At 43.6% G+C, this 22,269-nt stretch overlaps 1 protein-coding gene and 3 non-coding genes across 5 annotated transcripts; 2 read left to right on the top strand and 2 right to left on the bottom strand.

Annotated features, from left to right (window-relative positions):
* The first annotated feature begins 1,246 nt into the window (after positions 1–1,246).
* On the top strand, positions 1,247–8,796 carry LOC115066850 (endogenous retrovirus group FC1 Env polyprotein-like). 2 transcript variants are annotated; one of them, XM_029553745.1, is made up of 2 exons: positions 1,247–1,716; positions 7,195–8,796. In XM_029553745.1, exons 1-2 carry the CDS (start codon positions 1,474–1,476, stop codon positions 7,507–7,509), a joined length of 558 nt encoding a protein of 185 aa, XP_029409605.1. In that variant the 5' UTR covers positions 1,247–1,473; the 3' UTR covers positions 7,510–8,796. The 2 variants fall into 2 exon arrangements, with proteins under 2 accessions (XP_029409605.1, XP_029409604.1); XM_029553744.1 differs by having other exon boundaries at positions 1,498–1,716.
* Positions 8,797–16,074: 7,278 nt separating this feature from the next.
* Positions 16,075–16,148, bottom strand: Trnat-ugu. The gene has a single exon. It is a non-coding gene; the product is annotated as a tRNA-Thr (tRNA).
* An 852-nt stretch (positions 16,149–17,000) lies between these two features.
* On the bottom strand, positions 17,001–17,082 carry Trnal-aag. Its single transcript has one exon. It is a non-coding gene; the product is annotated as a tRNA-Leu (tRNA).
* A 1,540-nt stretch (positions 17,083–18,622) lies between these two features.
* On the top strand, positions 18,623–18,695 carry Trnam-cau. The gene has a single exon. It is a non-coding gene; the product is annotated as a tRNA-Met (tRNA).
* The last annotated feature ends 3,574 nt before the right edge of the window (positions 18,696–22,269 follow it).

Below are 22,269 nucleotides of genomic sequence, written 5' to 3'. Positions count from 1 at the left end.
TGTAGAACAAGTGCTCTCTGTCTATAGAATTTCTGTTCTTTTTAAAGTTTTAATGTTATGTCCTGGAGATCATGTCATACAGTAGTTTAGAAATCATCACACCTTTCACAGCTCTGTGAATATACCCTACATATTCAGTAGTCCTCGAATAATGGACATTTGTATTATTTTCAGTCTTCCATTATGAATAGCAGCAATAATATGCATATATTATTTTGTATTTTCACAAATGTGTAGTTGGAATAGATTTCTTTAACAATGCATTTGATAGGAGGAGGGCAGATGCATGTGATCTTTGCTAGCTGCTGTCAAATTCTCTATAAAATCCATACTATTCTGTATTCCCACCAGCTGTGTATGAGAGTGTATATTCCTTCTCTGGGCATGGTGGTGCATGCCTGAGATTCCAGCACTTAGGGGACAGAGGCAGATGAATAAGGAGTTCAAGGCAAGCCTTAGCTACATAGTGAGTTCAAGACCAGCCTGGGCTACAGGAAATTCTGTCTCAGGAAAACAAAGATGAAGAGAAAAGGAATGTATATTACTCCAAAGTCTAAACAGACTATATTGTCAAAATAGATTTTTTTGTCCATGTGATAGTCAAGAAACATAATATTTACAACTTAAAATGAATGGGCTTATCAGAGTAAGCTTCCTTGTCAGAGGAGGAATATACCTGTACCTCTGTACTAAGTGTGAAATATTGAAATCTTCAGCTCTAATCCATTGGCATATGGATTAGTCTAGCCCTCCTCCTTTGCTTGTCTTGTAACCTTCCATTCCAACAATGGTAAGCCCAGTTCACACAATGATACACTTACCTAGTTGGTCAATTCTGGCACCCATATGTAGTATTTTCAGAACCAGTCATCTGGAACCCCCTTATAAACATTATCATTAGAGTGCAGGTCTATGAACAAGTTCTTTTGTCTTTAGTTTTGCAGAGTGTAATTTCTAAAATTTCTCAGGTCAGCATCTTATCCCTCTACTCTTTTCTATGAAGTTGTGTCATAATGTGTAGTACATATAGATTCTTTTAGGTAGTCTGTATTCCATTCTGATATTCAGATAGGAGAATCTCTGCAACAGGTACTGTTGGGAGCCTGAGGCTCAGCCATTTCTCGGGGCTGCTGGCAGACCTGAGTTTGGTGACCTCTCCATTCAGGCCACAACCTTGGCTCGCAGCCAGGGCCAAAGAGCCTTGGCCCAAAACCTTGGCTCACAGCCGGGACTAACAACCTTGGCCCAAAACCTTGGCTTGCAGCCAGGGCCCACAACCTTGGCCCACGGCCTTGTTCTCTTTTCCAGTAAATAGCCTTGTTCTCCATTAATCAGTTGATTCCTCCCTTAGAGTACGTCAGGGCCCCTGTGTTCAGAGTGCGTCGGGGTCCCTGTGTTCTGATTGATATGATTACTCACTATTCACTTCTTTGTTCTCATTCTCTATTTAAACTCATGCTTGTGCTTCAATAAATGAGACTTGATCAGAGCCCTGTCTTGTCTCCATTTCTCTTGTCACTTGCCTCATCCACATCCCCACTCCCCAATCCAGGTACTTCATGGCAGTTTCCGCAGGTCGGAACCGAGTCATATTGGTGCCCAACATGGGGCCTGGATACTGGGGACAACGTGAGGGACATGACGGAGGAAAAAGGGGTGCGCACCCGCTCAAATAATTCAGAGACGTCATGGGAGCCTGCCGCAACCGAGCTGAAGGTAAGTTGGTCATTCAATCATGGGGCAAGAATTAAGTCAGCATCAGATTTATGCGATACAGTTAAGAGAAGTTCTACAGGCAAGAGGAGTAAAGGTTAAAACTGAGGATTTATTTCATTTCTTTGATTTTGTAAAGGACATTTGTTCCTGGTTTCCCCAAGAGGGGGTCATAGATATAAAAAGATGGAGAAGAGTGGGAGATGCATTACAAGATTTTTATACAGTGTTTGGACCTGGAAAGGTCCTGGTTACTGCTTTTTCTTATTGGAATTTAATAAAAGAATTAATAGATAGGAGAGATGAACATGAACCAGTATTGGCAGCGATTGCCCGGGCTGAAGAGATTTTTAAAAATAGTTCTAAGTCAGAGTTGAAAGAGACTCCTAAGGATGAGCCTCCGGAGCCTCCTGACTTACTTTCTCTTGATAGTGAAGATGAGAGTTCTTCCAAAATCTTAAAGAAGGAGCCCTCAGAGTCAGTTCAGGGAAGGGAGATCAAGAGGATTCCCAAAAGTTTAAAAAAGAACATATTCATATTTATCCTCTTTTACCAGAAGCTCTTTTAAGAGAAACTGCCTGTCCAACCTTAGAAACAGATGGCGCAGAGGCTGTGAGGGAGGGGTTGATTTGTAAAACTGAGGATGGACCACCAAATGGCCACAAGAGGCAAGGGTGGCCCCCCTCCTTCTTATAGTATACTGCCTGCTCCAACTGTCATGGTGGTGATAGATCCTAAATCAGAATCGAGGGAGCAAATAGAACAGTTGCAGGAACAAATTAAGTTGGAGGAAATACATCAGTCACTGATACTCAAACAAATTAAGCAAGAAGAGATGCGTCAGGCACTAATGCTTAAATTACAAAAGCTTAGAATAGGTAGAGGTAGCGAGGCTGTTGCAGATAGAGAAAGAGCTTGCCCAGCCCCCAGGGGGCCCAGCCTTCACTCATATAAAGAAAATCTTAATGAACCTGATAGACTTTCCTCCCATATGGAGGCTTTTCCTGTAACAGAAACAGTGACAGAAACAGAGGCAGGCATGGCGACATCATACAGTACTTGAGTTTCTACTAGTCAAAGAATTAAAGACTGCTGTGTCGCAGTATGGAGGTACAGCTCCATATACCTTGGCTATCTTAGAAGGTGAGGCTGAGAAATGGCTAACTCCTATTGATTGGAATACATTGGTAAAGGCAGTCCTTAGTGGGGGTGATTATTTGTTATGGAAATCAGAGTATTTTGACAACTGTAAGGACACAGCTAGAAGAAATCAACAAACTGGAAATGGATGGGATTTTGATATGTTAGTAGGCAAAGGTCAGTATGGGACTAATGAATGACAGATGCAATACGATGCGGGTCTTTTTGCACAAATTCGAGTTGCTGTCACTAAAGCATGGAGAAAACTTCCAGTTAAAGGGGACCTGGGAACTTCTCTCACTTCAGTCAAACAGGGGTCTGATGAGCCATTTGCAGATTTTGTTCATCGGTTAATGACCACAGCAGGAAGAATATTTGGAAATGTTGATGCAGGACTAGAGTGTGTGAAACAGTTGGCGTATGAAAATGCTAATCCTGCCTGCCAGGAAGCCATTAGACCCTACAGGAAAAAGACGGATTTGACTGGTTATATTCGTCTGTGTGCAGACATAGGTCCGTCTTATCAACAGGGGCTTGCCATGGCAGTGGCTTTTAATGGACAAACTGTAAAGGATTTTCTGGCTGATAGGTATAAGGCTAAGAGTAAGGGGTGTTTTAAATGTGGTAAGAATGGGCACTTTGCCTGGGAATGCAAGGCAGATGATGATCAGCAAAAGACTGACGATAAAAAGGCTCCTAGAATATGTCCCAGGTGTAGAAGGGGAAGGCATTGGCTCAGTGATTGTAGGTCTAAGACTGATATTGAGGGGAGACCTTTATCTCCTTGTCAGGGAAACTGGTGGAGGGGCCAGCCCCAGGTCCTGAAACAAGCATTTGGGGCAGTCAATTTCATTCCCGCCAACAGCAACAATACATTTCAGACCTCAACAGAGCAACCCCAGGGAGCGCAGGACTGGACCTCCGTTCCTCCTCCTACACAGTATTGACTCCAGAGATGGGAATTCAGACTATAGGGACTGGAATTTATGGACCTCTCCCCAACAATACTTGCGGGCTGATATTAGGGCAAGGTAGTGCCACCCTAAAAGGCCTATCTGTTGTGCCTGGGATAATTGATGCAGATTATACAGGGGAAATAAGAATCATAGCCCGAGCTGTTGGCAATATAGTCACTATTCCACAGGGGGAGCATTTTGCTCAAATAGTTTTAATACCTCTGGTTAAATCCAGTCATCCTGTTCAAGGTAAAAGTAGAGGAAATAAAAATTTCAGTTCATCTGATGCTTATTGGGTTCAGGCCATTACTCACAAAAAAACCTACATTAACTTTATGGCTTGATGGAAAGAAATTTGATGGTCTCATTGATACTGGAGCTGATGTTACTATTATTTCTGCTGAGGCCTGGCCTACAGCCTGGCCCACAGTTGAGACTTTGACTAATTTAAAAGGTATAGGACAGAGCCATAACCCAAAACAGAGTTCAAAATTTCTCATTTGGAAGGATTCGATGAATAATTCTGGTTTGATTAAGCCTTTTGTAGTTCCTTATTCACCAGTAAACTTATGGGGAAGAGATCTGCTTTCACAAATGAGTATTGTGATGTGTAGTCCAAACGATGCTGTTACTGCACAGATGCTTGCTCAGGGCTATAACCCTGGCAGGGGATTAGGAAAAAGAGGATGGAGGATTATTTCCAATACCAATCCAAGGCCAAAATGATAATCGAGGCTTGGGAAATTTATGATGGCGGTCATTGACAATCCTGCACCCTCAAACTGTGTGGATCGTATAACCTGGTGATTGGATGATCTGGTTTGGGTAGCTCAATGGCCGCTTACAGCAGAGAAGTTGGCAGCAGCCATTCATTTGGTGCAGGAACAACTTGAGGCAGGGCGCATTGAGGAGACTTGTTCTCCGTGGAATATACCCATATTTGTTATTAAAAAGAGGTCAGGAAAATGGAGATTATTGCAAGACTTAAGAGCAGTCAATGCTACTATGGTCCTTATGGGAGATTTACAGCCAGGTTTGCCTTCGCCAGTTGCCATACCACAAGGATATTTTAAGATAATAGTAGATATTAAGGACTGTTTTTTCACTATTCCCTTATGTCCTGAGGATCGCAAATGCTTTGCTTTTAGTCTTCCTTCTATTAATTTTAGAGAGCCTATGAAGAGATATCAGTGGAAAGTTTTGCCTCAAGGAATGGCCAATAGCCCTACCCTTTGTCAGAAGTTTGTAGCCATAGCTCTTCAAAATACTAGAAATATTTGGCCATCCATGTATATAATTCATTATATGGATGATATTTTGATAACAGGTGCATCAGGGGAAGCGGTGTTGCAATGTTATGCTCAATTAAAATCTGATTTATTGGATGCAGGCTTACAAATTGCTCCTGAAAAGGTGCAAATGCAGGATCCTTATTCTTATTTAGGTTTTCAGATTGATGGATGAAAAATAACCAATCAGAAAGCTATCCTTAGACTAGATAAACTGCAAACCTTAAATGATTTCCAAAAACTATTAGGTGATATTAATTGGCTACGTCCTTATTTAAAATTGACCACTGGTGATTTAAAGCCCCTCTTTGACATCCTTAAAGGGGATGAAAGGAGATGAATCCAGCCTCACCCAGAATGCTTACTGAGGAGGCCAGAGTCACCATACATAGAGTTGAGGAAGCAATTGCTAATCAATTTGTTACCAATATAGATTATTGCAAGCCTTTATGGCTCATGATTTTTAATACTCAATTATCACCTACAGGTCTTCTTTGGAAGAAGCCCAATCATCCTATTATGTGGGTACATTCACCTGCCTCCCCAAAAAGGGTATTTCTTCCATATTATGATGCAGTAGCTGATTTAATGATTATTGGTCAGAACCACAGTCGTAAATATTTTGGTGTGGACCCTCTTCATATTGTACAGCCTTATACTAAAGATCATATTAACTGGCTACTTCAGAACTCAGAAACTTGGCTAATAGCTTGTGCTGCTTTCTTGGGGGTTTTGGATAACCACTACCCACCTGATAAGCTCATTCAATTTTGTAATTTGCATACCTTCATCTTTCCACACATTACTAGCCATCAACCTTTACCTACTGCTTTGTTGGTTTTTACAGATGGTTCCTCTAATGGGATGGCAGCCTATACTTGGAACCATCAGGTTGTGCAGTTTCAAACTGATAAGACTTCTGTGCAACTAGTGGAACTATCTGCCATTATATCAGTTTTCTCTATGTTCCCTGATACACCTCTTTATATATACTGATAGTGCATATATAGCTCGTGCTGTACCTCTTTTAGAAACTGTTCCTATAATTGCACATATTTCTGAAGCTGCAGATCTTTTTCGTCAGTGCCAGCACCTCATCCACCAGAGGGCAGCCCCATTCGTTTTAGGACACATTCGAGCACACTCTAATCTTCCTGGGCCTTTAACAGCTGACAATCAGGTTGCCATACAGCCACTAGGCTTGTTGCTATTGCTACTCCTTCTGATATTACTCAAGCTCAACAGGCTCATGAGTTGCATCATCTTAATGTGGCTTCCTTACGATTAATGTTTAAACTCACCAGAGAACAAGCTAGACAAATAGTTAAAGTATGTAAGACTTGTGTCACTTTCCTTCCTGTTCCCCATCTAGGAGTCAATCCGAGAGGACTTGTTCCTAACATGCTTTGGCAAATGGATGTATCTCATTATAATGAATTTGGCAAATTTAAATATATTCATGTTTGCATTGATACTTTCAGTGGATTTCTCTGCGCTTCCTTACAAAAAGGGGAAGCTACTAAACATGTTATTGCTCATTTGCTCCACTGCTTTTCTATAATGGGTACCCCAAAACATATTAAAATGGATAATGGTCCTGGATATGTATCTCAAGCTTTTCATAATTTCTGCAACACTTTACAAATAAAACATACGACGGGAATCCCTTATAACCCACAGGGCCAAGGTATTGTTGAAAGAGCTCACCTACTTAAAGAATACTATCCATAAAGTAAAAAAGGAGGCGTGGTATCCCATCAGGGGATCCCCCAGGAATTTATTAAATCATGTACTCTTTATTTTAAATTTTCTAAATTTAGATGCTCATGGTAAGTCGGCTGCAGATCACTTTTGGAACCCAGAATCAAAAAGACAGTATGCCATGGTCAAATGGAAGGACCCCCTGGATAATTCGTGGCATGGCCCGGATCCAGTATTAATATGGGGCAGAGGATCTGTCTGCATTTACTCACAGCAACATGATGCAGCCCGCTGGCTGCCTGAACGCTTAGTAAAGCAGATAAATGCTAATCAATGTTTCACGGAGAATGAGGCTCCCTGAGAAATGTTTTTCCTTTCTCTCTGTTTCCTTTCAGACTGCAATGGCCTCCACTTGCTGCATCCTGCTCCTCTTGATTGGTCCCGTTTGGTCGCAGATGGTGTTACAGTGGGAATTCCAAGTTAAAGAGGGAAAAACATACTCTGATGACAACATGCAAATCATCGGCACCATCCGCTGCCCAGTGAAGGGTTGTCAAACAACCGTCATCATTCCATTCGCTCCGTCTATTTTATCCTCTAAATCGAGATCTAATATATGTTTCACTTATAATAGACGCAGGTGCCTTATAGAAAGTAATGATAAGGGTCAATTCATAATTCGTGTAAATGACCCTTGGGATGACAGGTGACAGAAGGGAGTTTGAGGAAGAGTTTTTGAAAATAATGGGTTTGCTTTACTCCCGGCGGGGTTTTTAAATATTTCCCGCCAGCTGGTCCCTGCTACCATTGATAAACAAGTAAGACAGGTTATTATCATGAGTGAGACTAAGCTTCAGTCTGCCATACAGTCAAACTCCACCTTCAATCTTGCCCTTTGGCCCAATTATTTAAATTTTGCTCTACAATTGATGAATCTTTCTAATATCAATACTTCATCATGTTTGTTATGTGCCTCTTTGGTTCAGCCTTTATTGACCGCTGTCCCTGTTAACAATCCCTTTGCACTCAGTACTGATACCGCTGGCACTGCACCTTCTCCCCCCATGTCGTCAATTCCATTGCTTCGTAATCCTGCTCAAAATATTTCCCTCTGTTATATCACTACTACCTACATTTCCCCCTCCTTTGTATGTCATAGTAATCGCTTTGTCAGTTCACCTCTTTATGCTCCCCCTCTAGTGTCTTTCTGGTGCAATGGATCCTTGTATCAACAGATCACTACTTCCTCTCCAGGACCCTGTGTATTAATTACTATTGTACCCCAACTAAACATGTATTCGCCAGAGGAGTTCGCCTGGCTACTCCGCCCACACATTAAGAGAGGAGTGTTCATTCCTTTTGCAATCGGGATAGGATTTACCATCTCTGCCAGCCTTTCTGCAGGGGCCTTAGGACATACTCTCTATACTGCAAAGGAATTCAATTCCCAATTACAACAAGTCATAGAATCCACAGCCAGTAGCCTTGCGTCCTTGCAACGCCAGCTAACTTCCTTGGCACAAGTTGCCCTTCAAAACCGTAGAGCCCTTGATCTTATTACTCCTGAAAAGGGGGGAACTTGTCTTTTCCTACAGGAGGAATGCTGTTTCTATGTCAACGAATCAGGATTGGTGGAGCAAAATATACAGACCCTGCAGACCATCAGCTACAAGCTGCATAATTTTTATCAAAGTCCTTCTAGATGGCTGGATTCCCCTTTCCTTTCTTGGATTCCCTCCATGATTCCATCCCTCATTATCCTCCTACTTCTTCTTACACTAGGGCCATTGTTAGTGAAACAGCTGTTGGTCTTTATTAAGCAGCAAATAGAGGTTCTCCATGTGGCTAAACCCATACAGGTCCATTACCATCGCCTTGATCATATGGATCATGAGTTGATAGGGACATGTTGCTAGATGGCACTACTAGCCATCCCCCTTGAGAGATGAACTGGACAGTCAAAGATGGGTACGTGAGAATCCCCCCTTGTTGGCAACCTAAGACAGGAGGGTAGTCTAATGCTACTACCTTATCCAATGATGGGTAAGCCCTTGGGGAAGGATACTCCAACCTAAGACAGGCGCAGTTCCCTAAGGGTAATGCAACCTTCGATCCCTAAAACTCTATAAAGTAAAAAAGGGGGACCTGTTGGGAGCCTGAAGCTCAGCCATTTCTCAAAACTGCTGGCAGACCTGAGTTTGGTGACCTCTCCATTCAGGCCACAACCTTGGCTCGCAGCCGGGGCCAAACAGCCTTGGCCCAAAACCTTGGCTTGCAGCCAGGGCCCGCAACCTTGGCCCACAGCCTTGTTCTCTTTTCCAGTAAATAGCCTTGTTCTCCATTAATCAGTAGATTCCTCCCTTAGAGTACGTCAGTGCCCCTGTGTTCAGAGTGCGTCAGGGTCCCTGTGTTCTGATTGATATGATTACTCACTATTCACTTCTTTGTTCTCATTCTCTATTTAAACTCATGCTTGTGCTTCAATAAATGAGACTTGATCAGAGCCCTGTCTTGTCTCCATTTCTCTTGTCGCTTGCCTCATCCACATCCCCACTCCCCAATCCAGGTACTTCGTGGCAGTTTCCACGGGTCGGAACCGAGTCACATTGTGGGGTGGCCTCCTGCAAGGTACTATATGAGAAAACCATTTGCTCCTGTTATGAGGTGCTTCACCAGAGACGACCACTCAGACAAAGTTTTACCAAAAGAAAGTCATTACTGGCCAGGGCTACTACACAAGGGTGTCGGGACCTAAGTGAATAGCACTGAGCCATCTCTAGGGTAAGCTTTTATACAGAGAAACCATAACCATGGATGAAAAGTTTAAGCCCACAGGCTTACAGGTGGAGAGGCCCCTTAACAATTTCTATTACATTAAGCAACAATTACTATTTTGCAGAAGCAAGCCAAGCATAACCTACAGAGACCATAAATCTGAAGTTAGCAGGTGTACTCCAGGACACTCTGACCTGTTTCCAAGACATGGGTCTAACTGACATGTGTTCCCATACCCTGGGCCAACTGCCTGATAATTTCAGAGACCAGGGTCAGCATAAACATGGCTTATCTATGGTCAAGAAGGTGCCCTATTATACTCCCAAGGATTATTTGGTTACTTTATCAACAGGTTGCAGTTTGTGAGACACTTTGAGGTAAACAGTTCTTGACTTTTAGTAGGTCCTCAAGAGTTGGAGTTGCCATGTGCAGTTCTCTAAATAAGGTTTATTAAGTCCTTTTGTTTGACATCATTATAAGCACAGAAGAAAACAGTTCCAAAGCCATTCCTTCATTGCCTGGATAGAGTGAAGACAGTGTATGGTGTGATTATATTCAGCCACAATCTGTTACATTATGCTTTGCCACGAGGTTTTGTTCAGTGTTAGGGATCAACCCAGCACTTCAGTACACTAAACAAGCATTCTACCACTGAGCTAAATCTCAAGGATCCTTTGTTTGTGACAGTCATCTGACATTTTTTCATTGCTTTTTAATTTTAAAAATAATTTGATAATTAGATGCACTATTATTTGTGTGCACATGGCAAGGTTTTGCTATGTAGCCCAGGCTGTCCTTGAACCTCCTGTGAGCTGGGTTGCAAGTGTACACCACCATGCTTGGCCAGATTCACTGTTTTCATAGTAGTTTAAGATCCAGAAATCTAGGCAGGTGTGGTAGTGCAGGCCAATAATCTTAGCACTTAGGAGACAGAGGTAGGAGGATCTCTGTAAGATTAAGGCCAGCCTAGGATGGTCTACAGTGCAAGTTCCAGGCCAGTTGGGGCTACATAGTGAGACCCTACCTCAAACAAATGAAAAACAAAAAAGAATCAATTAAGACAGAAACATGAGAGTGCCTGTTCTGGACTCCCTCTGACATAGGGGCTGAGAACTCAGGGGACCACCTGAGAGTGCCTGGATCCTGTTTCCACATGGTAAGGCCTTTGTAGGGGAACTGACACTGATTCTAGCCACTCCAACAGCTATCAAAGTGCCTGAAAAAAAATCCTGAGTCCATCACTCTCGAGTCCAGCCTTGGCAGACAAAAGAAAAATGAGGAGGAACCCAATAGAGGGATGATTTTGGAAGCTCTCAACAAGAAATTCCAATGGACTCTCAATATGAACATTTGAAATTTGCCCAGTTCTGACTTTTTTCTTCACCCAATTCCTTCACTCTGCATCACTGTTCAGAATGGAAGAAGCCAGAGTGGTCTGCATCCCGATTCCGTATCTGCAAGCTGGGTAACCTTTTCAGAGGATCATGTGATAAGAATAGGAGGTAGGAACTGGCTAGGCAGTTAGGGTAAAAAGACCCCAGAGAAATGTAGCCAGTTTCTTGGCTAAAAGTGAAAATGTCTTTGGGCCTCTTAGCAACATACTCTGTTCCAAAGGCCAAAAATGTCAAAAGTATTTGGAAGCTCTTATCTAATCCCTAAAAGATATTAGGGTTACCTCTTCAGAGGGAGGTAAAAGTAAATCAATCAATCAAAGAAGAAGAAAGAGTACATGAAAGTTGTCAGAAAAAAGTGATGGGGAGATATGGAGGAGTTGGAGGGGAGGGCCTGGATTTGATCAAAACACCTTATATGCTTATATCCCTGTATGAAATTCTCAATAAATTTTTTTATTTGAAAAAAAAAAAGACAGAACCATAATCCTACTTTTTAAGGAGATCTCCAGGTATTTCTGCATATCCAAATATCTAACAGGCATCATAAAGCATACATTTCATCTCCTGAAACCATAGCTATACATCAATTTTTTGTACATAGCATAATAGAATTTAGAGATGTTAAAATTTATGTTTTTGTATTTATGTGTATAAGTGTTTTGCCTGCATAATGTTAAGTGCCTCACATGGGTGCAATGCCGGTGGAGACAAGAAGAGGACATTGGATCCCCTGGAACTCAAGTTAACAAATTTATTAGTCACCATGTTGGTGCTGGTAAACAAACCTAAATCTTTGCAAAAGCAGCCAGTGTTCTTAACTGTTGAGTCGTCTCTCCAGACCTGGAGAAGAGAATTTTTAGCAATGCATTTTCTAGAAAGTCTTTAAAAAAAAGAAAGAAGAGCTGGACATGGTGGCAAATGCCTTTAATCCCAGCACTTGGGAGGCAGAGGCAGGTGGATCTCTGTGAGTTCAAGGCCAGCCTGGTCTACATAGTCAGTTCCAGGCCAGATGGGACTATAGGGAGACTCTGTCTCAAAAAGACCAAAAGAGGAGGAGGAGGAGGAGGAGGAGGAAAAAAATTGAAGAAGAAGAAGAAGAAGAAGAAGAAGAAGAAGAAGAAGAAGAAGAAGAAGAAGAAGAAGAAGAAGAAGAAGAAGAAACTTCACATATTCATGGTTTGGGGAAACTAGGAGGAAAATAATGAAAAGAAAAATCCTTCAAGTTTAAAAGTAATGAAAATATTTTTTAGCAACAGGCTACATCACATTGGCATTTTAAATCATATATATATATGTATGTATATATATGTATGTATGTATATATATATATATATATAAAATCATATATATATGTAATTGAGCTTTTGTAATTTCATTCAACAGTTCTTAATCAAATTTAGGCCCCCTCCCCTATTCATGCCTCCTCCATCCCCCCACTGAACCTCATGTAGTCCGCCATACATGTTAAGTCCTATTCATTCAGGCATTTGTACCCAAGTCTTGTCAGCCCATCTAGTGATTGTATGTAAGGTCTCACCCAATCAGTCTTGGCTAGTTCTCAGTCTAGTGCTGGCCTACCACCTATTTCTCTCCTCCCCTTTGAGCCCTTGTTTAATTGAGTTGACATGGGTCTTGTGCTCGATGCCACCATTGCCACAAGTTCACAAGTGCAAGCTTCCAGTAGCCTGGAAGCCTCTGTTTCCCTGTGTTCATGAACCAGCCCTGACTCTTACAATCTTCACCCCCTCTTCTGCAATGGTCCCTGAGCTGTGGGTGGATGAGGTTCCATATAGGAGTCCTATCCTACACTCTGCAGTCTCTTATTCTTTAAAATTTGGCCAGTTGTGGCCTTCTGTGTGGATCATACTCTGTTGTATAAGGAAGCTTTGCTGGTGAGAGCTAAGGGATACATCAGTTTTCTCTCCATCCCTTATTCCTCTATCCATGAGCCTTAGTTGTAGAGGTTCAACTGTAGCTGTGTCACCTAGTAGCGGGCATCTCTGTGTCTGACCAGGTGTGCAATTCTGGTCTATCTGTTGCAGGTGTAGCCTCCATCTGTTGCAAAAAGAAGCTTGTCTGTAAATATAAAGATTGATATTCAGCATATAATAAAAAGTTTCATTTGTCTTGAGATATGAAAGAGATAGGGTTTTCTCTAGGATCTATGTCCTCTCCTGCCATGTATATTTGACTGAGTTTACAGTTTAAATCATCTTTTATAAGTCTGTTAACTCACACATAATTCCCAAGTACAGCATTTTCTTGAAGGACTCAATGAATATTTTGTTTGTTTGTTTGTTTGACTTTTTGAGACAGGGTCTCCCTGTAGCCCCAGCTAGCCTGGAACTCACTATGTAGACCAGGCTGACCTTGAACTCTACAGATGAAAGGTGTGGCCCACCACACCTGGCCTCAAGCTTTATTTTGAAATGAAATAAAACAAACATCTACCTGGAAACAAACATTAAGAGGAATGAAGTAACCAAAACTCACTCTTTTCTTGATACAGGATCTCACTATGTGCTGATAATATGTAAATGGAAAACTTTTGTAATGAGATGGTAATTAAGAACTTTACAGCAGGGAAAACGCTTAAGAGATGAGTATGGGGGAGGTGAGCAGGAATCTCCCATCCTGCCACCTGTGGTTGTCCAGGATGGAAGTCTTTGTTTTCCAAAGTTTTCAAATTCCTGTAACCTTTGTGGCCATATGTTACCTTGTTTAATTATCACGTGTACCTTGTACTTAATTGTCACCTATGTACTGTTTTGCCTTTTGTTTACATTGCCCCACACATGAGTATAAAAAACCCCAAAACTTGAACAAGGGTCTGACTCCTTTTATTCGTGGGGTCAGTCCCACTAACATAAAATTATTAAACTTCCTCTCCTCACGTGACTTTGCCTGTTGGTCTCTGATTTTTCCCTAACCCTGACCTGAAACTCTCTATGTAGACTGGCCCCAAACTCAGAGATTCACCTATTCTCCAAGTGCTGGGATTAAAGGTATATGCCACCAGGCCCAGCTACTTAACCCTTCTTAGTATTACAAGTGTCAATGTGACAAACAACAAAGATTTGAATATGATGCAATATAATTTTGACCTTCCCCTATTTTATAAACTCAAATAGAATGAGTCTATTATCATTTTAATGTTCTCCCTGTGAGACCCTGACTCGTCTGCTTCTCTCTGCTTCTGTAATTTGCTTGGCTTAGGATGGCACTAACTCCATTTTGACTAGCTGTTTCAGGCATGTTGTAATCTTCAGCTACTACCCCCATCCCGGAAAGCTATAGATCAAGCAAGCCCGGGCATATAGCAGCCTTATAAGGTAAAAACAGAAACTTCTGGCCCCACAGATAACAGTCAGCACATTCCAGTGCCCTAAAGACAGCCCCTACCAATAAGAATCTTCCCTGTACTCAGGGCATAGGACCATCCAATCATTTTAAAGGTTGTTTGGCGTGTATGGGCTTCTGTGAAACTTCCATATGAAAGCGAACCCCACCCTAGCTCGAGGCTCTCAGTACAGTGAAATCTGAGGGCCCAAGCTTAAGCCCAAATAAAGGCTCTTTGCTGTTGCATACACTCTGGACTCCTTGGTGGTCATTGGGGGTCGTGAGATCTGGACGTTAACATCCCTAAATATTTTATCTGTCAGTTTATGTCTCTAATGACTCTTGAAAAGTTCTTGTTTTTTCTTTTCACAGAGCAACAGGAAAATGATAGAATTTTACTTGTTAGAAATCAGTAAAGTTTTACATTTTAGAATTTTCATTGTAAAGTGGGAGAAGAGTTTGAAATTTGTTTCAAAAAACTAAAGACTTGGCTCAGAACACTTTGTTCAAACACTAATAACTTTGACCTTCATTAAAGAATTTTTGTTTTTTGAGATGGGCTTATAGCTCAAACTGGCCTCAAACTAGCTACAGAGTCAAGGCTGGAGGTGAACTCCCAATGCTCCTACCTCAGCCTACCAAATGCTGGGGTTACAGGCTTGTATAACCAGGCATGGCTATTTGAAGAACATTTTGTGGAAAAGCAGTATTTTGTATCTATTCTTCAATTTACTGCAGCCATTTAAACATGTAAGAGAGGCTCAGTGGGTTTATGTTGTTTGCTAACAATTACACAGTGATTAAGGTGGTAACCATCAGGGGCACATCTAACAGCGTTGGAGGGCAAAGCTGAGGGTCTATGACTGTTAAAAGATGTTGCCTCTGGTCACTAGAGTAACATGGAGGCCATAGGTAGGAAAGTGAAACACATCTGTTAGTTTATTAGAAAGGCAGAGAAAACGCCTGGTTAACGCCTCTCTCACACCCTTCCTTCTCCCCTTTTTCTGACATGGGATTTATTTTATGTTTTTGTTTGTGAGCTTTCTCACTCTCCCAGAGGGGGCTGGGGGGAGGGGGGTGGACACGTGAGAACCAGGAGTTAGCTATTTTAAAGACCGCTCTAGCTCTGGCATTTACCTCAGTGCCTTGTGCATTGAAGGCAGTCAGTATATCTGTGTTAATCAGTAGCTAAAATAGTCCATGAAGCAAACACATGAATGAAATTAACAACTAAGGCCAACGCTTGTTAACTCAGTATTTTAAGATTTCCCTCAGATTTCTGTGTACCTGCTTAGCACTTCGTTCTAACCCAGCGACGCCTCAGCTTCCAGCTACAAAGGTCCCAAATGGTCATTTAAGCTGGATTCAGTTTATTGTGTTGAAAGGATCAGCAGAGAGAGATTTGTAAGCATTCTTCTATCCCTCCAAAAGGCAAATCTGTTTCTCTCACCTCATCTTGTGGATTGGTATTGATTGGTTAATTCTATTAACCCTTCTGATCCTGCCTTATTTTATAAATTTCTATAAATTCAAGTCCACAGAGAACTCTTCTGGTGAAAGCTCGATAAGAATGTGGGGATGGGGGGCACCAATTGTTCCCACAATTAAAAATTCAATTTCTTTGTTTTGAAGGTAGGGATTTGTGTTGCCACAACGCTTATGAATGACTGGGTCAGGATTTACAGTATGCTGAACTCCAGTGCTGAATAGAGAAAAGGAAGGTGTTGGAGAGGTGCAAAGTTGTGAGGGAGAAGAAAAAAAGATCCCAGGCCCCACTGGGATTCGAACCCAGGATCTCCTGTTTACAAGACAGGCGCTTTAACCAACTAAGCCATAGAGCCTGCTGGTGGTGTAAGCTTAATAGTGAATCTACTCTTGCTATTAATTTAAATGTTCAGGCTACAGAGAAAACCGACAAATTTCGTGCAGACATTTGGTCCCTTAGAGGTCACGCCGGCCTGGTACACACCTTCAGGAGGTTCCCTTTGCTTCAGCCTCCGCTCCGAGAACAGTGTAGTTCGCTCAAAGAAACCCATGGGCAAAAGCAAAGCGGCCCAGCTTCTGAATGGAACCCATTCTGAAAAACTTGTTACTGCACCTCATCTTTTTAAACTAGAAGGCTCATTTCAATATCCTATCTGGAGATCTCCGAGCTAGTCACTGGCTGAGACTTAGGGGTGGGGGGTCCTCCCCCTCCTTCTCCTCCTCCTTTCTTTTCTCTTTCCTGGTTTTACTCCTTCTTTCCTCGTTCCTTTTCGATTCTTGTATTTTTTTCCCTTCTCTCTGTTGTAACATGGTACGATGGACTACATTAACATATACACATAAAACGGAACATCATAGAGCCACGAGGAAAGGAAGGAACTCTGTATCGTTTTGGAAATCACTACAACAAATGTAAAGAGAAGATGGCAGGACAAGTTTGGAAAGTATAAAAGGTGAGGAAATACTGCTCTGCTCCTGTCTTGTGTGTGAGAAAACGCAGCTGGGCGCTAACTCCAGACTCCAGGGACCTGGCTGCTCAGAAACTGGGTCCAAGGGGCCGGGTAGGTAGAGTGGGCTTCCATTTAGAAGGGACTGTCCTCATGAGATAGTGCAAATTATGAGCTTTCCTTAACTCGTTGTGAGTATTTTGAAAAGAAAATCAATCGCTAAGATGGAAGGCAAACACTTGGTGGGTCCTACCATAAAGCTGGCAGCGGTGGGATTCGAACCCACGCCCCCGAAGAGACTGGAGCCTTAATCCAGCGCCTTAGACCGCTCGGCCACGCTACCGCACGTCAATAGGACGTTCACTGAACTTAATAATGTAAAAGAGACAAGAATGTTTTGTGCGGAGGTTTTATTTTGTATAACTTTTAAAAAATAATTCTGTATGTAGGTGTCCCAACCACCTATGGAATCTGCGGACGAGCTCTACCTCCCACCCTGTCCTGCAGCCCCGAGGCCACTTCCGCGGCTCCGACGCTGCGCCGCAGGAGGACGTCCTCGGTGGGAGCCGGACGCGGAGTTGCCCGGAAAGCAACGCTCTGCGCTCCAGCCCCGCCCGGTGGTCTTTGTCCGAGCGCGAGCGGAAAAGGCCAGACGCTAAGGACCTGCTTTTCGCCCGGTGGGTTTGCAAGGTTCCGCCGCCAGATCAGTTTCTGCAGGGTGCGGTCACCCATTCTCTCCAGGGATCTTTCTAGAAGAGCCCCGGGCTCGGCGGGCCTCTTCGCACAGGCCCTTGAGACCGGGATTAAGGTCCTGGGGCTTACCTCATCATAAGTAAAATGGAGACAAAACTTGCCTAAATTTTTTATAGCAGTATTTTTATTTGTTTATTATTTATTTATTTGTTTATGTGTATTTTTTATTTTAATCTTAGGCCGAGACCAGAAGATTGCTGCCAACTTGGGCTACGTAGGCCAGACCCTGTCTCAAAAACACAAAACAGACAACCCCCCAAAAGCAAAACAACAAGGTTTATTTTTAGAAAAATAAATAGTTTAAAAGTTTCCGACTCATACACGCACTCAGCAAAGTTCAGTGTCCTTGCTTGTGCCCTTGCCAGGACTCACCGACAGCTGTGTCAAGTATTATCCCAGTCTTTAAATAACCACGCTCTGAAGTCACACGAGGAAACCGCGTGCCTCGATTTCCCGCTTCGTCCCCGCCCTCCCCTTCGGTCGGGTTTTCTCCTCGCTCGGGTCTCACGCCCATCCGGAGCTCTAGGCCGGCAGAGGGCACTCAGGTACCGCGGTTGGGACATGGGCGTCTCCTACGCGCCGCAGTTTTCTGTGCTTGCGTTTTTGCTGGCTGGGAATCTTCACAGACCTTATAATTACGTTTTGCGTGTAACGTGTCCTCGCGGTAAGCCGTGTTTAAAGCATGGTGAAGAAGGCTACTGCGGTGCATAGCTAATCAAGGGTAAAATCCTGAAGTGGTTTTATGACATGTCTGAAGGGACATGTGACGACATAGGAATCACGCAGGGTGCCCAGCCTTTAACACCCAAAGTTCATGCTCAAGAACCGCGAGTTTACGACTTTGATGGGCAGCTGTCCGTGGCTTCCTGCGGCCAGGGCCGCGGGCTAGACACTCGCATTGTCACTTTTTATCTTAAAAGAATCTAACTTCAAAGCGTCTAAGAAATCCGAAACCAGATCAGTAGTTTTGACCCAGGCGGTAGGCGCCTTGGCTGAGTTGGAAATATCCTGGAGCACTAGTGACCCAGGCCTAGAAGGCTGGAAACACAGGAATTAGCCGGACTAAGAGGGCCGGGGGGCAATAAAATGGAAGGAGTGCTGTAGAGTGTGTCCAAAATGGGGTTATCAGTGCCCTCTTAGCGCAGTAGGCAGCGCGTCAGTCTCATAATCTGAAGGTCCTGAGTTCGAGCCTCAGAGAGGGCAGCTGTGACTTTTGTCACTCTTTGAGCTAAGGAAGAAGCTGATAAGAATTGTAGATTGCAGAAGACTGTCAAACCCTGGTTGTTATGAGGCTCTAGTACTTCAAGAACTTTCCTGATTTTCTTTGGTAGGTACCTCTGGCTGTTTACAAAACTATTTTTAAAAATACACTGACCACAATGTGTTACACAAAGCAATGACTGTGTGATATTAAATCATAAATCTGTTAGTTTCCTCTGCCGCTCTGGAAAACTGCAACAAACTTAGAGGCTTCAAAGAACCCAGGCGTGCTGACTGACAGAAGCTGGGATTCTGTCTCTGTCTCTGGGGAACTTCAATCTGGTTGATGCAAAAGTCTACCAGCAGGTGGCGTACTTTGAGGAAACGGACGTGGACCCCAGTTTGCAGGGGTCCTGAATCTAAACCAGAGAATCAGCAGAACAAGAACCCAGAGTTTGTAGGAGCATTAAGGTTGTGTTTCAAATGCCAGAGCCTAAGAAGTAACGCCCCCTGAAGCGGATGTGGAGGTGCACGCCTGTAATCCCAGTACTCCGAGGCTGAGTCAGGAGGATTTTGACACAAGATACAGAATGAGACCTTGTCTCAAAACACCATCCCTGTAGAGCCAGCTGTCTGCTGTACAGTTCTGTTTATTTCACTGGGACAACTGCAGACCAAGGTCTGCTGTAGTCATCGCAGCTGCTCTGCCTCATAATAGCCATAGTAAATCCAAAGTAACAGCTGCATTATGCCTTGAAAGATCTTGCTGCCTAGTTCTTATCAGTAACACTACAAGGGCTGCATAGCACCCACCTTGCCAACCCATTTCTGGGTGACCAATAGCCAATTCCTGGTTAGACAAACTAATATTCCAGAATGGGCATATGGATCTTAGAAAGAAAAAAAAAGTATCTAACCTTTCCTTGATAATGGTGGGGCAATTATTATTATTAATTAATTATTAATTACTGGGGGCAGGGAGTGAGACAGAGTCTCACTATGTAGCCCAGGCTGACTTTGCACTTGTGGAAATCCTCCTGTCTCAGCTTCCCAAGTACTGAGATTTCAGGTGTGAGCCACTATGCCTGGTATCAGATATTATTGCATAGGTCACAGAAAGACTAAAAGGACTTACTAAGCTCGCGAACCCAGGCAATGACGGATAACCAGGAGCTCTCTATTATCTGTTGATAGAATAAGGGAGTCTCTGCCTTTTGCCCAACATCTCTGCTACGTATGTGAAACCAAACCTTTACTCATACACCACAATCATCTTTTAGGCTTTTATAGAAGCTGGGCTTACAATTATGAAAACACATCTTTGCAGCTCTGTGGGGACCTAAAGGCCCCACCTTGCATAGGTCCGAAAGGGAGTCATTGGGGGCGTTGCCTGGCTTGCTTTGAAAGTCTAAAGAATACTTCCACACTGCTGAGGAGTGCATGATCAGTGCGTGACCATCCTTAAGATACACCCTGGGCGGGGGAGGGAGTTCCAGGTGCCTTTATAAGCTCTGTAACACCTGCAATAAATGAGTCCCTGCTTGACTAGACTCCCTGTTGCATCTGAGTGTCCCCGGTACTGGGGGCGGCATGCGTTGGTGAACAGTGTGCTTACTCATCCCCAATCATCACTGCCTGGGGGGGGGGTTGCTGGTTCGAACCCCCCGGCTACTGGTGCTCAACGTGGCACTCGAAGGAAGGTGAAAAGAAGAAAGAAAGAAGAAAAAACAGATTGGGGCCAATCGGAGGAAGTTCAGGGTAAGCAAGACCCAAAATATGGGTAACAAAATTAATGTTTGAGGACCCTGCGCTTAAAGCGCTGAGGGATATGCTTAAAAGCAGGGGATTGGATTTTTCAGATTCCATAGCTCAAAAGGTTTGGGCAGAGGCGATTCATTTGGCTCCCTGGCTACTTGGGGCTAATGTTTTTACTGGGGATACATGGGAACATGTGGAACGTCTAGCTCAACAAAGGGAGGTTCAATTGGGGGTTGATCCGCAGCTGGAGTTCTACCCTATTATTTCGGCCTTAAAGGCATGCTTGTGCCCAAGAGCCCTAAGCCCTCGGTGCCACCTCCTGATAAGCTTTCAGAAACCCCTGGCATGGGAATCATAGGAAGGGTTTGAGGAAGAATGCAGAAATGCAACAGAAGTGAAACCAAAAGTGGCCAAAGTAACAAGCGGCCCCTCGGGTGTGCCCTGGCCATCTTCAGAGCCTCCCGGGCAGAAGGCGGGGTGGAGTGGAGCGCATGGGGTTGGCGGCAAAAGCCGCCCACCCCACCTGCTTTGAACTAAAGCTGGAACGGGTCAGGAGCTTGCGTGAAAGCTGGGCGGGGTGGCCGCTGGGCACATTTAGAAAAGAGAAGGAAAAAGAAAACCACCTTTGGCAGTGCACCATGACCAGCTCCAGGATAGCTGAAAAGGCCCAGTTCGGGGAAGATAGCTCAGGGAGGGGCCCCTCCTGTTCATTTCATGGGCGGCCAGGGAACCCCCCCTCCCAGTGCTACAGCCCCATCGGCAGCAGCACTTGCCAAATCCCTGGGCCCAGGGAGCCCTTAGTAAAGCCTACAATGTTTTCACTGACTGGGTAGATGTGGAGAAACCAAAAAGAAGCTCAATTCAAGGAACTCATGGCCATTGTTTTCTGACAGTATTCAGACTCGTATGCTCCTTAAAGAGAGAGAAGCCCCTATTTTCTTACAGCATCTTAGGGGGCACCAAGGATTGCCTAGGCTTTTATCCCAAGGCAATGCGGAGTGATACAAGATGGCTTGCGGTGTACAGGTACTGCCTCTGCAACAGCCAGGGGTAAACCTCAGGGGACTCAAGCCCAATTCCTTGTGGCAAACGGATGTCACACACTATGCTCCTTTTGGAAAGCTTAAGTATATTTTTGTGTCCATCGACACATTCTCACATGCCTGTTGGGCTACCACTCATACAGGAGAGAAGTCTAAACATGCTCAGTCTTATTTTCTCCAGTGCTTTGCTATATTGGTATTGCCCCAACAAATTAAAGCTGATAATGGACCATGTTTTGTGAGTAAAAATTTACAAGATTTCTTTTCACTTTGGGAAATTCAACACAATACAGGAATTCCCTACAATCCCCAGGGTCAAACCATTGTAGAACACAACCATCAAAACCTAAAAACTCAATTACAAAAACAAAAAGGGGGAATAAGCCCCCACCAACAGTTGGGTATGGCCTTATTCACTATTAATATTCTTAATTTTCAAAACAATCAGTTGGAATCCCGGTTTCAGAAGCATTGGGGATGACAGGAGCAGAGACCTGAGGTATGGGTAAGATGGAAGGACCCCATCACCAGGCAACGGAGAGGCCCAGATCCATGACTAACCATGGGTCAAGGCTTTGGCTGTGTCTACCCTACAGGAGATTCAAACTCCATATGGGTGCCTGTGAAAAACCTTAAGTGGGTAGGCCAGGATCCGACTGACTAGCATGACGGTCCATGGACAACAGTTCATGAGAAAAAAATCCCTCTTTATTTATAACCATCTAAGGTGAAGGACCCAGTTCCTTGGCTTCATTGCCAGTCAGCCTCTTTGACAA

This window comes from Nannospalax galili, unplaced genomic scaffold (genome assembly GCF_000622305.1).
Source record: "Nannospalax galili isolate Female #2095 unplaced genomic scaffold, S.galili_v1.0 scaffold2324, whole genome shotgun sequence".
Classification (NCBI taxonomy): domain Eukaryota; kingdom Metazoa; phylum Chordata; class Mammalia; order Rodentia; family Spalacidae; genus Nannospalax; species Nannospalax galili.
Note: the sequence above shows the minus strand (reverse complement) of the source record. Positions and strands in the feature narration are given on the sequence as shown.